This window comes from Thalassophryne amazonica, chromosome 9 (assembly GCF_902500255.1).
Source record: "Thalassophryne amazonica chromosome 9, fThaAma1.1, whole genome shotgun sequence".
Lineage (NCBI taxonomy): Eukaryota > Metazoa > Chordata > Actinopteri > Batrachoidiformes > Batrachoididae > Thalassophryne > Thalassophryne amazonica.
Genome location: NC_047111.1, coordinates 73563652 through 73581192, shown reverse-complemented (window position 1 = coordinate 73581192; position 17541 = coordinate 73563652). Strand labels below are relative to the sequence as shown.

At 40.1% G+C, this 17541-nt stretch overlaps 1 protein-coding gene across 2 annotated transcripts in view; it reads right to left on the bottom strand.

Moving 5' to 3' along the window:
- Positions 1 to 3986: 3986 nt before the first annotated feature.
- Positions 3987 to 17541, bottom strand: part of LOC117517368 (ferroxidase HEPHL1) — a 136195-nt gene continuing 122640 nt past the window's right edge. For both annotated transcript variants that reach the window (XM_034178362.1, XM_034178361.1), the window contains 4 exons: positions 14968 to 15107; positions 8594 to 8747; positions 7846 to 7863; positions 3987 to 4619 (listed from right to left, as the gene is read on the bottom strand). In XM_034178362.1, the coding sequence (XP_034034253.1) occupies positions 4558 to 4619; positions 7846 to 7863; positions 8594 to 8747; positions 14968 to 15107 (374 nt within the window). In that variant the 3' untranslated portion in view covers positions 3987 to 4557. The remainder of the gene's footprint in view (positions 4620 to 7845; positions 7864 to 8593; positions 8748 to 14967; positions 15108 to 17541) is intronic.

The following is a 17541-nucleotide window of genomic DNA, read 5'->3' as shown; positions in this document are numbered from 1 at the left end:
CTCCTCTGAAAAAGAGAGCTTTAAATCAGAAGTGTCTGACTCCGTGGTATAACTCACAAACTCGTAGCTTAAAGCAGATAACCCGTAAGTTGGAGAGGAAATGGCGTCTCACTAATTTAGAAGATCTTCACTTAGCCTGGAAAAAGAGTCTGTTGCTCTATAAAAAAGCCCTCCGTAAAGCTAGGACATCTTTCTACTCATCACTAATTGAAGAAAATAAGAACAACCCCAGGTTTCTTTTCAGCACTGTAGCCAGGCTGACAAAGAGTCAGAGCTCTATTGAGCTGAGTATTCCATTAACTTTAACTAGTAATGACTTCATGACTTTCTTTGCTAACAAAATTTTAACTATTAGAGAAAAAATTACTCATAACCATCCCAAAGACGTATCGTTATCTTTGGCTGCTTTCAGTGATGCCGGTATTTGGTTAGACTCTTTCTCTCCGATTGTTCTGTCTGAGTTATTTTCATTAGTTACTTCATCCAAACCATCAACATGTTATTAGACCCCATTCCTACCAGGCTGCTCAAGGAAGCCCTACCATTATTTAATGCTTCGATCTTAAATATGATCAATCTATCTTTGTTAGTTGGCTATGTACCACAGGCTTTTAAGGTGGCAGTAATTAAACCATTACTTAAAAGCCATCACTTGACCCAGCTATCTTAGCTAATTATAGGCCAATCTCCAACCTTCCTTTTCTCTCAAAAATTCTTGAAAGGGTAGTTGTAAAACAGCTAACTGATCATCTGCAGAGGAATGGTCTATTTGAAGAGTTCAGTCAGGTTTTAGAATTCATCATAGTACAGAAACAGCATTAGTGAAGGTTACAAATGATCTTCTTATGGCCTCGGACAGTGGACTCATCTCTGTGCTTGTTCTGTTAGACCTCAGTGCTGCTTTTGATACTGTTGACCATAAAATTTTATTACAGAGATTAGAGCATGCCATAGGTATTAAAGGCACTGCGCTGCGGTGGTTTGAATCATATTTGTCTAATAGATTACAATTTGTTCATGTAAATGGGGAATCTTCTTCACAGACTAAAGTTAATTATGGAGTTCCACAAGGTTCTGTGCTAGGACCAATTTTATTCACTTTATATATGCTTCCCTTAGGCAGTATTATTAGACGGTATTGCTTAAATTTTCATTGTTACGCAGATGATACCCAGCTTTATCTATCCATGAAGCCAGAGGATACACACCAATTAGCTAAACTGCAGGATTGTCTTACAGACATAAAGACATGGATGACCTCTAATTTCCTGCTTTTAAACTCAGATAAAACTGAAGTTATTGTACTTGGCCCCACAAATCTTAGAAACATGGTGTCTAACCAGATCCTTACTCTGGATGGCATTACCCTGACCTCTAGTAATACTGTGAGAAATCTTGGAGTCATTTTTGATCAGGATAGGTCATTCAAAGCGCATATTAAACAAATATTAGGACTGCTTTTTTGCATTTACGCAATATCTCTAAAATCAGAAAGGTCTTGTCTCAGAGTGATGCTGAAAAACTAATTCATGCATTTATTTCCTCTAGGCTGGACTATTGTAATTCATTATTATCAGGTTGTCCTAAAAGTTCCCTAAAAAGCCTTCAGTTAATTCAAAATGCTGCAGCTAGAGTACTGACGGGGACTAGAAGGAGAGAGCATATCTCACCCATATTGGCCTCTCTTCATTGGCTTCCTGTTAATTCTAGAATAGAATTTAAAATTCTTCTTCTTACTTATAAGGTTTTGAATAATCAGGTCCCATCTTATCTTAGGGACCTCGTAGTACCATATCACCCCAATAGAGCGCTTCGCTCTCAGACTGCAGGCTTACTTGTAGTTCCTAGGGTTTGTAAGAGTAGAATGGGAGGCAGAGCCTTCAGCTTTCAGGCTCCTCTCCTGTGGAACCAGCTCCCAATTCAGATCAGGGAGACAGACACCCTCTCTACTTTTAAGATTAGGCTTAAAACTTTCCTTTTTGCTAAAGCTTATAGTTAGGGCTGGATCAGGTGACCCTGAACCATCCCTTAGTTATGCTGCTATAGACGTAGACTGCTGGGGGGTTCCCATGATGCACTGTTTCTTTCTCTTTTTGCTCTGTATGCACCACTCTGCATTTAATCATTAGTGATCGATCTCTGCTCCCCTCCACAGCATGTCTTTTTCCTGGTTCTCTCCCTCAGCCCCAACCAGTCCCAGCAGAAGACTGCCCCTCCCTGAGCCTGGTTCTGCTGGAGGTTTCTTCCTGTTAAAAGGGAGTTTTTCCTTCCCACTGTAGCCAAGTGCTTGCTCACAGGGGGTCGTTTTGACCGTTGGGGTTTTACATAATTATTGTATGGCCTTGCCTTACAATATAAAGCGCCTTGGGGCAACTGTTTGTTGTGATTTGGCGCTATATAAAAAAAAAATTGATTGATTGATTGATTGATCATCTGTAGATGGAAGAAGTTCGGATCCACCAGGTCTCTTCCTAGAGCTGGCCGCCCGGCTAAACTGAGAAATCCGGGAGAAGTGCCTTTGTCAAGGATGTGTCCAAGAACCCAATGGTCACTCTGTCAGAGTTCCAGCATTTCTCTGTGGAGAGAGGAGAGCAGAAGGACAACCATCTTTGCAGCAATCCACCAATCAGGCCTGTATGGTAGAGTGGCGAGATGAAAGCCAATCCTCAGTAAAAGGCACATAGCAGTCCACCTGGACTTTGCCAAAAGCCAAGGACTCTCAGACCATGAGAAACAAAATTCTCTGGTCTGATGAGAAAAAGATTGAACTCTTTGGTGTGAATGCCAGGCATCATGTTTAGAGGAAGCCGAGCACCATCCCTACAGTGAAGCATGGTGGTGTGATCATGCTGTGAGGATGTTTTTCAGCACCAGGAACTGCGAGACTAGTCAGGATTGAGGGAAGGATGAATACACAAATGTGCAGAAACATCCTGAATGAAAACCTGCTCCAGAATTACATTTTTCATCTTGTCATTATGGGATGTTGGGAGTAGAAGTTTGAGGGGAAAAAATGAATTTACTCCATTTTGGAATAAGGATGTAACATATCAAAATGTGGAAAAAGCGAAGTGATGTGAATACTTTCTGGATGCACAGTCAATACTTTACCAGGAATACAATTAGTTGGAATTTTGCAATATACCACAGAAATAAAAGTAATTTAAAGTAACTCAATTTCAACATAAGTGAATTTTGTGGAAAATCAGAGAGAGTTGCAGCTTTAAGTTTGTAGTTGTTGTAATCATTTGTGAATTTTTTTTATATATATTTCAATTGCACAGCATTTTTACCTCCTTGGCACATGCCAAGATGGAGTGTTTTGAGGACAAATAGGAGGTCCAGCTGATGTAGAGTGAGCTCCTGGTCGCTGACTGAGATCTAATATCGACATTCACACAAACTCTGGGTACTCCATTTCTCTGGGACTCTGATCGACACTTCATTATTGTTAAATTATCCCACCATTGTTTACAATGAGATATATTTCATTATCTCAGCTGCAACCTTTCTGTTATGATAGTGCATGTTATCACCCTCAGTACTATCACTAAGACAATCTTAAGCAAAGTTGCTGGATGTGTGCAGCTGACGACCTTCAATGGTTTTGATGGAAAAGGGGTCAAGAAATCAGTCAAAACCTGGTTTAAAAGTTGTTGACAACTGATTGCTCATTTGCAACAAGGTGATGAAACTACAATCAATAACCAATCTAAATTAGTCACAGAGTGGCAACAACAACAAACTGTGACAAACAGTGCCACAGTCATTTGTGCTGGTAATGTAATCAGTGTCTTGGGTCTAAGTGAAACCCACCAATTTGAAATTATCTTAATGGTGGTCAATGAACCCATCAAGAATTTCTAACTGCATTAAATAGTGTCACATTGTTGGTGATAACAGTCCTGAACAGTTGAATGCATCAATACTTTGATAAGAGATTCACAGTACGTAGAACTTGTTATAAAACACACAAACAAATCACATCCTTATGAAGGATGTTGTTCTTGCAAGATAGCAAACTCATTTATTGATATGTTTAACATACAATCAATTTTTCCTTCGAGACTTAAAGTATATAACAGTGTCAAAAAATTCTATTTTGAACTGCAGACATGATTGGATAATTGAGCAAAAATCTACATCACAGCTTCCTAAAGATATGAAACACACAAAAGCCATTAATTTTTTTTTTTTTCTTGGCAATATCTTGTTGCATAGACTCTTCCAAGTGGCTTTATACATGATAGGTGACATTAAGTAGAGATAAAAAAAAAAAGACATCAGACTATACAACAGAGATAATTCATGATTTCATTTTACATTCGTAACTGGATCGTCATATATTTGGTGCATCAGTGCTTTGCAAAAATAGGCAAACATACTAAATTAAATATTGTAACCTTCCAGGTATAATTAAAAAAAAATAACCCCTATATAAAAACGTTCTTGCTTCCACCAGGCTGTTGATATAGTCCATAAACTGTGAACTAATCCCCTGGATTCCATAAGTAGATTGCCAACCACTGGATATAGTTACAATCTTCCAATCCAGCATCAAAGATCCTTCAATAGACAAAGTGCCAGAGAGATGAGTAGAATCTTTATGGAAGCTTCATCTGGTGCAAGACAAGACAAGAGAATAAGAAAGACAGAAACACAAAAGGAAGCACATTACCAGGAAAAGATGAAACATATCTGTCAAGAATTAACTTGGAAATCTTATCTTTGACACCACTAAACTGATTTAAAATGGCACTCTTAAACATATTTTTTTCAGATTTCCAAGTGAAACCTGAAGCTATCTCAGACTGTTTACTGCACTGACGTCACACAGCTCTGAGAGACGACCTGAGCCGACAGACATGCTTATTCTGATAAACAATCCAAAAGTTCAAATACTTTTACTCTGAAAACTGACAATTGTTGACAATGTTCTGACAAGAATACAAAGAAACTAATGATTCCCAAAAGTGTTCATAACATGAAAACGATCCGTAAGAGGTCCCACAGTACATTGCTGGAGGTTTTTCTCTTCTGTACCTGTAGAATTCTGCAAAGTATGAAATTTGAGATCATTCTGGAAGTTAAAAGATGGGTGCTGTCACATGTTGAAGAGCTGCTTTTCTTTGATTATGTCAACAGATGCACTGGCTTTGGGAAGCCAAACTGCAAACTAGGGTAGTGAAAAACAGGGAGACTAAGAAGATCCTTTCTTTCAGAATGGACAGGTGTGGACATAAAAGATTCCACTACCCCTCAGTGAATGTTTTACATACTCGGCTCACACCATCTTTTCTAAAGCATCATGTGACTTGACTGAAAGAGATTATATGTTTACTTTACCCAATATCTATCAAACATGTACAATGTATGACTGGCTGGTGCTGAACCAGATAACACAAATGTGTGTTTCATTACAAAAGCAGTATGATTGTTCTATTGTACTATAAGACAAGACAATAGAACAATACTGTAGTATTGTAGCTGAACTTTCTCTTCTTCTTTTTAAGAAAATTATTCTCTATACCATTTTATGATTAAGCTGTGTAACTGGTGATGCAAAATCAGCCCGGTCTCACTTTTTTTTTGTGCCCCATCACAAAAAGCGCCCACTTTTTGTGACGCATTTCTTTTGCTATTTATAATCTTCCCCTTCTCCTAACTCCAACCATAACCATAGCATAAGTGTGTGCCCTCCCCAAATGTTAACCATGACCCCCAGACCCCCCCTTTCACCCCACATTTTGTGCCCCATCACAAAATAAATTCATGCTCCCGTTACAAAAAACGCCCCATTTTTGTATCCCCGTCATGGACCAATAGATTAATGTACATTTCGTAACCCAGTCCCACAAACTGCCATGAGACTGGGTTGGCAAAACGTGCACTATGCAAAATTTTTCCATTCGCTAGAATAGAAGTCAATACCATCTTCAGGGTTCTCTTGTCACCTTGGTGGTTTTCCTCACTAGTCACTTTCTTGCAATAGTCACTCAGTTTTTGGAAACTGTCGCCTCCAGACAGATTTACCAAACAGGTACCATACTGTTTGTATTTTTTAATAACTGAGGTAAATAAAGTCCAAGACATAATCAGTGTCTTGGAAATGTTCATATATCCATCCCCTGACTTGTTTGACGAAAACTGGATGTAAAAGTGATGTTTTACGTGTTACAGTTGTATGTAAAATGTTTGGCACCCCTGACGATTTCCATGATTTTCCTTTATAAATCATTGGTTGTTTGGATCAGCAATTTCAGTTAAATATATCATATAACAGACAAACAGTGATATTTGAGAAGTGAAAAGAGGTTTATAGGATTTACAGAAAGTGTGCAACAATTCTTTAAACAAAATTAGGCAGGTGCATAATTTTGGGCACCCCAACAGAAAAAATACATCAATATTTAGTAGATCCTCCTTTTGCAGAAATAACAGCCTCTAAATGCTTCCAATTTCTTCCAATGAGAGTCTGGATTTTGGTTGAAGGTATTCTGGACCATTCTTCTTTACAAAACATCTCCAGTTCAGTCAGGTTTATTTGTTTGCGAGCATGGACAGCTCGCTTAAAATCACACCACAGATTTTCAATAATATTCAGGTCTGGGGACTGAGATGGCCATTCCAGAACATTGTACTTGTTCCCCTGCATGAATGCCTTAGTAGATTTTGAGCAGTGTTTAAGGTCGTTGCCTTGTTGAAAGATCCAGCCCAACTGATTCATGAACATTGTTGTCAAGAATCTGCTATTGACTGGAATCCATGTGACCCTCAACTGTAAGAAGACTCCCAGTACCTGCACTGGCCACACAACCACACAGCATGATGGAACCACCTCCAAGTTACAACAACTTTGTGTTATACAGTGCAAAAACTGTCCCTCTCAAAATAAGACAAATAATTCCAAATAGAGCCAAATTGTGTTGTATTAAGCAAAAAAAAAAAAAAAAAAAAAAAAAGAATCTGCCATTGGGGTAAAAAAAATTTGGTTAGAATTCTCAAAAGTAGCAAAATGTCTTGGCACTGAATAATCAAAATATGCCTTAAAACTAGACAGAGGAACAAGCAACAATTAAGATTGTTTTCCTTATTTTAAGACAGAGGCTAATCTTAAAATAAGGAAAAAAATATATTGTTCCTTTGCTTGGATGATTTGAAACACATTGCTTTTCCTTATTACTTGTAAATACAGCTTGATAATAGCTGGAAAAACGTATTAAGAAAAAGTGAGATACATTTTCCCAAAATTAGACATTCTTTCTTGTGTAAAAATGCTTGACAGGATATTTTTCTATTTATACAAAAAGTAAGTAAAATTTTCTTTAAAGTCTTTTTTTTAACTTTCTTAGATATCAGTTTTTGCACTGTACTCTATTTTGTCACTCCAGGCCTTGTCAAGCCTGCACACACAGATGTCCAAGTAGTTTATGGAGTAGTTTATGTTTGTCTAGTCATTCCAAGTTAATCCAGGCTTTCAGCCTAATCTAGTCATCTCATGAAGTCAAGCATTCAAACCATGATGAACCTCATCTTCACATCAAACCAAATCCAACCATCACTCCTCATTATGCCATATTCAGTTTTCACAGCAATTCAAGCCTTCATGCAATGCCCTTCCTCCATGCCAAACCTTCCCAAGTACTCAGATCCACATCAAGAGTACCTGTCATGGAAAGTTCATCACTCTGTTATCTCCTTTCTTCCCTTTTTCCACCTGTGACAGACTTTTTTACCATTCCATTGCATGTGTTCTTGCATACTTTAATACTTTTTGATTGAGGCTTTGAAATGTTTCAACAATACAGTATGTGGTTCTTTTCTTTGAAGAAAAATGAATCTTACCACGTGAGGAGGAGTTCTCTGGAACTGAAAGAAGCACAAAAGTGAGACATTAGACTTCTGTTACAGAATACACAGGAATATATGAAATTATATAACTGCTGAGTGGATCCTTGTCATTTTCCATTTGTGTTGCATTGCATTTAGAGTGCAGTTTGGTTCCATTTAGAGTGCAAATTTGGTTCCATATGTTTGGTACCATTGCACTCTGCACCCACACTCATGGACACGCCCACAAACATGTACGTGCATGCACGCACACACACACACACACACACACACACACACACACACACACACACACACACACACACACACACACACGTAAAATTCACTCCGCTGTAAGCCGTCTGGATGCATGAAGAGCTGTTCAGATGAAAAGCTGAAAAGCTGATGTGATTTTTTGTTGGATTGAGGAACTACACAAAGTTTTTTTTTTATGGAAGTCCGAAGTCACTGGACTACACATCACAATTTGGCCTTTAGCAGCAGTGGAACACCAAAATGTAAGTCCCTTTTCTGTTGTTTACAAATTAATAAAATATCAAATGACAAGGATCTATTTTAGCCATTATATAAAACAAATAATGAATGTTTTGTTGTACATTCGGTGAAAGCTGGAACAAACCATTCAACTTGGCTTCGCCTCATTGAATCGTATGTTCCAGCTTTAGCCTCATGAAATATTCATACCATTGAACTCATAAACATTCAATATTTGTATTCTAACATTGAGAAATGTTCTACACACTTTTGATGGTGAATGTGGTCTCCATGCCAGCATGGATGTGATCAGTAACATGGCAGTGGAGCAGCCATGTCCCAGGGTTCCCGGCCACCATCTCAACAGTCTGGAAAGTCCCCGGGAAGAGATCAAAAACATCTGCACGGTGCACGCGGTCCGTCTAACACCACATGAACATATCAGCACAAGAGAGACACAGAGAAGGAAATAAACATGGAAAAACACATTAGAAACTCTAATTATGTTTGTTTGTCAATTTGATCAGCTTCAGAAAACAGTGGCATATACACATAATTTGGAATGGGTAGGAAGGCTAACATATCCAATTCTGTGTGTGTATAATTAATCATTATGGTCAAACAATAATGGTGAACCCTTTGCCCAGTGTTGGCCTGTCAGATTTCAGAAGCTAAGCAGAGTGGGTCTTGGTTAGTACTTAAATTGGAGACCTCTTCAGAAAACCAGGAGCTGTGTGTACGAGGTCTGTGAGAAAAGTATCGTACCTTTTTATGTTTTTCAAAACTATGGATTTGATTCATATGTTTTTACGGCAGCCAAGCTTGAACCTTCGTGCGCATGCGTGAGTTTTTCCACGCCTGTCGGTTGCGTCATTCGCCTGTGGGCAGGCTTTGAGTGAGCACTGGTCCACCCCTCTCGTCGTTGTTTCAGATAAATTTTTCGAATGGTTTCCAGCTGCCTTTTTCTAACAGTTTCTGAAAAGATTCTGATGGAAAAAAAGCCCAAATCATTCCGCCATTTCCTCGCAAAGAAACAACGATGAGAGGGGTGGACCAGTACTCACTCAAAGCCTGCCCACAGGCGAATGACGCAACCGACAGGCGTGGAAAAACTCATGCATGCGCACGAAGGTTCAAGCTTGGATGACGTAAAACATATGAATCAAATCCATATAGTTTTTGAAAAAAAATAAAAAGGTCCGTTATTTTTCTCACAGACCTCGTATTTCTCCAGGTAAAACTGGAGTTGCATCAGGTATGGTATCTGGCGTAAAACTTTTGCCAAATCCCAATGTGGATCTGTGCTGGATCTACTGTGGTGACCCCATACAAAACGGGAGCAGCTGAAAAGACAATAACGGTAAACCATGAGGTATGGTTGGAGCTGAGTGTAAATCAAACCACCCCAGATGGGGAAAACTAAGACACTAGCAACAGGAATGACAATATGTCTGACAAATATATTGACAATACAGAATAATATGTTGTATTTGATGGAAGTGTTAAAAATTGCACTGTAATTTGTATCAAATTAGTCTGGTGATCCAAAAATTGGGATTTTAAAAGCTGAGGTCTTGATTACAGACTTAAGTTTTTCTTTATTAGAATATTTGACACCACAATAAATACAAATGTAACCTCAGCAAACACACTGATGTGTGCAATATGCCCAGTGAAGTTCAGAATATTTAATTTGTGCCTTATTGAGTCAAAAACGAGGTGTAGCTCTCAAACATTAAGAGAGTTACAGTATGTTGAATCACCAGCAGGGGTGGTGGCAAAGTGGTTTAAATGCATTTGTTTTAAAGCAGAAGATTTGTGGTTCAAGGCCACCCCTGCCCATTCTCCACATAATGTGGAATTGTGCCAGGAAGAGCATCTGGTGTGAAAACTGCACCAAATTAACATACACATTCACCTCAGAGTTGCTGTGGTGACTCTGAGTAAAGCCTGGTTCACACGGCAGGATTTTAAAATTATCTGTAGGTTTCCAAAACCTGAGAGACCACACATGTGGAGATAAAAAAATCATAGATCTAACAGTGTTGGTCGTATAGTGTGTGGTGTTCAGCCACACAGTAAGGACAACACCACCACACACAAACAGATTTCACACATGAACATTCGCAGGTCAGACAGGAAATCTCATTAAATCTCTCGAGATTAAACGTGACTTCACAATAATAGACGGAGACAGTTTGTGGACTATTTAAAACAGAGGGGAAAAAAAGATACAAAAAGAAAACCCACCGGACTTTCTGGTAAATCAGAACAGCTGTTTTGATTTTATTTTCCGCACCATACGTCCGTCACCTCGCTTTTTGATTGGCTGCACGTCACATTCAGCGGGCTGCATGCTCGTTTGTGGTCGGAGGACACCACACACACTGCGATATCGAGCCAAGACAATCCAACATGTTGAATATCCCAGGTTTGCGATCAGAGCGCCCATGACGTCCTTCCGAGCAGATCAGAGCGCTCTGAACACACCACACATGGCAGGAATATCTCATAAGATTATCTTTAGCATCATCACGATTGTCGAGGTGTCCTTAAGACTGTCAGAAAGGGAAGATCGAGTCGAGTATGCACCACTCTGCATTTAATCATTAGTGATTGATCTCTGCTCCCCTCCACAGCATGTCTTTTTCCTGGTTCTCTCCCTCAGCCCCAACCAGTCCCGGCAGAAGACTGCCCCTCCCTGAGCCTGGTTCTGCTGGAGGTTTCTTCCTGTTAAAAGGGAGTTTTTCCTTCCCACTGTCGCCAAGTGCTTGCTCACAGGGGGTCGTTTTGACCGTTGGGGTTTTTACGTAATTATTGTATGGCCTTGCCTTACAATATAAGGCGCCTTGGGGCAACTGTTTGTTGTGATTTGGCGCTATATAAATAAAATAAAATTGAAATTGAAATATCAGCCTAATTATATTGCCGCGTGAACCCGGCTTAAAGCAAGTGGTACTTATAAGGTCAAAAGGTATGTTAGTGTTTTTTGTTATAAAAATAGCATATCATTTTAATTTGTATACCTTTTATGATGCTGGTATTTTGTAGTTTATTTCCATAATTAAATAAATCTAAGTTTGTTATGAGTGAAAAACTGCTCTTCGGGACATTCAAATTAAATGTGAACATACTTTGACACTTTGACCTCAGAGTCCCTATTATAGAGATAAAAAGTAGATACGAGTATTACTGGAATTTTTGTATTTTATTCAGGAATCCTATTACCACCCCCCACCTGCACCAGAAAAAAGAAGAAGAGTGAAGAAGTGTTTATCAGTCCAGTTCAAAAGTCAAATATTGGGCTGGGGCCTCAAGGGAATGCATACTTTTTCTTCAAGAAAAATCAAATATCTCTCTGTTGTCTTCACCCTCTACGGCAAAAATGGTGCACAAAATGTGGAAAATAAGCCATTCTTTCCTTAAAATCTAATTTTTGGCATCAGGTAAAATTATTGCATTTTCATACTAAACAAACATGTTTTCCTTTATTTAATTCACAGAGACCTTGCCGTGTGAATTTCTTAAGCAGCTCTAATGTAGGATTTGTTTGCCCTCTGTTCCCGGCCCTGACGAATTCCGGGAGCCCCAGTGCAACTCCATCACAAAAATGACATTTGCCATTTATAATCTGATGTGTTCAGCTTCAGTTTCTAACATTTTAAGTGTGATCAACTGGAACAGACCCTGCTGGAATATACCAAGGGGTATAAAGTAGCACAGAGCATATTTTGTGATAGGAAATCCAAATAGCCTAGCCTAAATGATTCCACCGAAACAGCCCAGTATATAATGAGGTATAAAACAGGCTAGCCCATAATAATCCTGAGTATAGTCTGGGCAAATAGTATAACTTACAGTGCCTCCAGTGTCCATGACACCCATGACATACAGTACAACCAGAAAGTATTTACAGCTCTTCACGTTTTCTACATTTTGTTATATTACAACCTTATTCCAAAATGGAGTAAATTATTTTTTCCTCTCAATTCTACTCACAACACTCCATAATGACAACATGAAAAAGTTGTTGTTTTTTTTTAATTTTAGCAAATTTATTAAAAATAAAAACTAAGAAATCACATGTACATAAGTGTCCACAGCCTTTGCCATGAAGCTCAAAATTGAGCTCAGGTGCATCCTGTTTCCACTGATCATCCTTGAGACATTTCTGCAGCTTAATTGGAGTCCACCTGTGGTAAATTCAGTTGACTGGACATGATTTGGAAAGACACACACCTGTCTACATATAAGGTCTCACAGTTGACAGTGCATGTCAGAGCACAAACCATGCATGAAGTTAGAGGAATTGTCTGTAGACGTCCGAGACATGATTGTCTCGAAGCACAAATCTGGGGAAGGGCAAAGAAATATTTCTGCTGCTTTGAAGGTCCCAATGAGCACAGTGGCCTCCATCATCCATAAATGGAAGAAGTTTAGATCCACCAGGACTCTTCCTAAAGCTGGCCACCCGTCTAAACTGAGTGATTGGGGAGAAGGACCTTAGTCAGGGAGGTGACCAAGAACCCGATGGTCACTCTATCCGTGCTCCAGCATTCTTCTGTGGAAAGAGGAGAACCTTCCAGAAGGACAACCATCTCTGCAGAAATCCACAAATCAGGTCTGTATAGAGTGGCCAGACAGACACCACTCCTTAGTAAAAGGCACATGGCAGCCCACCTGGAGTCATGTTTGGAGGAAACATGACACCTGGCATCATTGAGTCAATACAGACACTGCTCATCACCTAGTCAATACCATCCCCACAGTGAAGCATGGTGGTGGCAGCATCATGCTGCAAGGATGTTTTTCAGCGGCAGGAACTGGGAGACTAGTCAGGATTGAGAGATAAATCCTCAATCCTAACTGGGGTGACAGTTCATCTTTCAGCAGGACAATCACCCTAAGCACACAGCCAAGATATCAAAGGAGTGACTTCAGGACAACTCTGTGAATGTCCTTGAGTGGCCCAGCCAGAGCCCAGACCTGAATCTGACTGAACATCTCTGGAGACATCTGAAAATGGCTGTGTACTGATGCTCTTCATTTAAGAGGCGCCGCAAAGAGGAATAGGCAAAACTGTCCAACTATAGGTGGACAAAACGTGTGGCATCATATTCAAGAAGACTCAAGGCTGTAATTGCTGCCAGTGGTGCAGCAACAAAGTATTAAGCAAAGGGCATGAATACTAATGTGCATGTGATTTCTTAGTTTTATTTTTAGTAAATTTAAAATTTACTAAAAATTTAATTTAATTTTAATTTAAAATTTAATTTAAAAAAAAAACCAAAAAAAAAAAAAACCCTTTTCATATTGTCATTATGGGGTGTTGTGAGTACAATTTTAAGGGGAAAAAAATTTAATTTACTCCATTTTGGAATAAGCCTGTAACATAACAAAATATGGAAAAAGTGAAGCACTGTGAATATCTTCTGGATGCGCTGTATATCTTTTATGCACTGCAATGGGATCAACTATGAAAGTTCACAACACCCACATAACACAAGATGGGTTGTTTTTTCACACTGTGTTTTACTCGTTTATTAATTTATTAGTATGCTGTCATGATCAACAATAGTTCTTTCCTTGTCAAACAACTTTTTTCCAGGAACCAGAACCTGGTGAAATAGAGAAATGGGAGGTATTATGAAAAGGTGAAGGAGAATAGGACCAGCTATAGGAGCCTCTATGCTGACTGTATTGTTTTCCATTATCATTGTGATTATTTTATTGTTCTGGCTGACTTTTCTCAAATTTTTGAAATTTGCATTTGTGTTCTGTCAGAATGGTGATTCTGGTGATTCAGTTTGAGGACCTCCTGCCCGTTCACACGCGCACATGTAAACAATTAAAAAAAACAACAAAAAAAAAACTGCCCGCTGCCCCTGCTGTGGTGCTGCTGCTTGCTCTCTGTCATAATTGTGTTTATAAACCAGTCACCATTTGCTTTATTATACATGTGTGTAGTTAATAAATAAAATAATCTTCACGGACGATTCGCTCGTGCGCGCACATGAAAAAAAAGAAAAACTCCGCTGTCGCTGCTGCAGGGCTGCTGCTCGCAATTCCCACAAACTCTGTCATAATTGTGAAATAAAGGACAAAAGGGACATAAGTCCTGCTCACAGGCTGGCTGCCAGATACAGGACATGTTCACATCCAACTCAGTCAAACTCCAGACATCTCCATGTCACTACATATCCAGTCCGTGATTGGTCATCGTAGCGTGACAAGACGAAAAAGTTCAGATTTTTCAACTTGGGGAGGAGGGCAACGCGATGCGATATCGCGCCACAAACGTGGCAATCGCTCAAAAATGCTTCACTTGCGTTGCTTCATTTGCGTCCATCGCGCCGCGTTGCGTGGCTTGGCGCCACAACGCGTCCTTCCATAGGGATTACATGGCAACCTGTCACTGCTGTTGCTCGCGTTGCTTTACAAAAACTGAATTGTGAACAAACAAACATGATGTAGTGATGTAGTAAGAAAAACGTGGCAAAGGTTTATATTACTAATGATAATAATGATGATGAAAAATGTTCTGATTAATTTGTTCCCACACTTTGGTTCATTTGTTGCCATAATTCTGTTAATTGCACAAGCCACCCCCTCCCTCAAGTTTATGATCCTGATGGAGGTTACCTTGTAGGTGAAAGTCTCAGCATGGAAGTGAACAGTGTGCATGTCCACTTCGTTGCCCATGCCCAGGAGGTACCAGTCTACTTTGTGACCCTGCATCATCACCAGCCCGTGGAGGTTTCCGTACAGTTTACCGTTGATCCCTTCAAAAAGACACATGCCCAGACAGTGAGATTAGCACAAACACCCACAATCTCATGACTAATTCTACCTTCCAGACTGTTGGAACTGATATATCTGTTTGATAGTTCATCTCGATCCAAAGTGCATCCATGCTCCTTCTCACTGCTTCCACATCACCACATCTACACACCTGCAGCGCCTCACTGGTTGCAGCTATATCACTTTAGACCTTTAATAGATAAGGGAAGGACTATCTTCTAGGGAAGGCCAACAGTCTGCACGCTTTTATAAGAACTTTTTTCCTGAATCCTGAGGGTTTTTTTGTGCATTACATAACAAGATTGTACATCATATACAAAGCCCCAAATAACACACTAAAAATGCTATAAATGGACAATTTGGCAAATTTTATGTGATTTAAAATTGGCAATGTGAATTGCACATTCCCATTTCCCATTGAAGCTATATATATATATATATATATATATATATATATATACACACACTCAACAAAATATAAACGCAACACTTTTGGTTTTGCTCCCATTTTGTATGACATGAACTCAAAGATCTATAACTTTTTCCACATACACAATATCACCATTTCCCTCAAATATTGTTCACAAACCAGTCTAAATCTGTGATAGTGAGCACTTCTCCTTTGCTGAGATAATCCATCCCACCTCACAGGTGTGCCATATCAAGATGCTGATTAGACACCATGATTAGTGCACAGGTGTGCCTTAGACTGTCCACAATAAAAGGCCACTCTGAAAGGTGCAGTTTTGTTTAATTGGGCGGGGATACCAGTCAGTATCTGGTGTGACCACCATTTGCCTCATGCAGTGCAACACATCTCCTTCGCATAGAGTTGATGAGGTTGTCAGTTGTGGCCTGTGTAATGTTGGTCCACTCCTCTTCAATGGCTGTGCGAAGTTGCTGGATATTGGCAGGAACTGGTACACGCTGTCGTATACGCCAGTCCAGAGCATCCCAAACATGCTCAATGGGTGACATGTCCGGTGAGTATGCCGGCCATGCAAGAACTGGGACATTTCAGCTTCCAAGAATTGTGTACAGATCCTTGCAACATGGGGCCGTGCATTATCCTGCTGCAACATGAGGTGATGTTCTTGGATGGCACAACAATGGGCCTCAGGATCTCGTCACGGTATCTCTGTGCATTCAAAATGTCATCAATAAAATGCACCTGTGTTCTTCATCCACAACAGACGCCTGCCCATACCATAACCCCACCGCCACCATGGGCCACTCGATCCACAACATTGACATCAGAAAACCGCTCACTCACACGACACCACACACGCTGTCTGCCATCTGCCCTGGACAGTGTGAACCGGGATTCATCCGTGAAGAGAACACCTCTCCAACGTGCCAAACACCAGTGAATGTGAGCATTTGCCCACTCAAGTCGGTTACGACGACGAACTGGAGTCAGGTCGAGACCCCGATGAGGACGACGAGCATGCAGATGAGCTTCCCTGAGACGGTTTCTGACAGTTTGTGCAGAAATTCTTTGGTTATGCAAACCGATTGTTTCAGCAGCTGTCCGAGTGGCTGGTCTCAGACGATCTTGGAGGTGAACATGCTGGATGTGGAGGTCCTGGGCTGGTGTGGTTACACGTGGTCTGCGGTTGTGAGGCTGGTTGGATGTACTGCCAAATTCTCTGAAACGCCTTTGGAGACGGCTTATGGTAGAGAAATGAACATTCAATACACGAGCAACAGCTCTGGTTGACATTCCTGCTGTCAGCATGCCAATTGCACGCTCCCTCAAATGTTGCGACATCTGTGGCATTGTGCTGTGTGATAAAACTGCACCTTTCAGAGTGGCCTTTTATTGTGGGCAGTCTAAGGCACACCTGTGCACTAATCATGGTGTCTAATCAGCATCTTGATATGGCACACCTGTGAGGTGGGATGGATTATCTCAGCAAAGGAGAAGTGCTCACTATCACAGATTTAGACTGGTTTGTGAACAATATTTGAGGGAAATGGTGATATTGTGTATGTGGAAAAAGTTTTAGATCTTTGAGTTCATCTCATACAAAATGGGAGCAAAACCAAAAGTGTTGCGTTTATATATATATATATATATATATATATATATATATATATATATATATATATATATATATATATATATATATATATACAAGGAGAATTGTTATGTGTCGGACGCAGCTCGGAGAACCGACCAGCGTTTGAAGGACCCAGTATGAAATAAGCAGAGCACGGTACAAAGGCTAACTGAATTTAATACATAACAGTGATACAAAAATAACAGAAAGTGCGGTCTGGCGTGGTGCGCTCCCAGCAGCGCTAACGGTCCGGAGCCAGAAGCTGTTCGGACCCAAGGACCCCGCCGACACCCCCCAGGTGGCCGCAACAAACCGAGTCTGTGAAAGAAGGAACCATTATGTGAGTCCACAC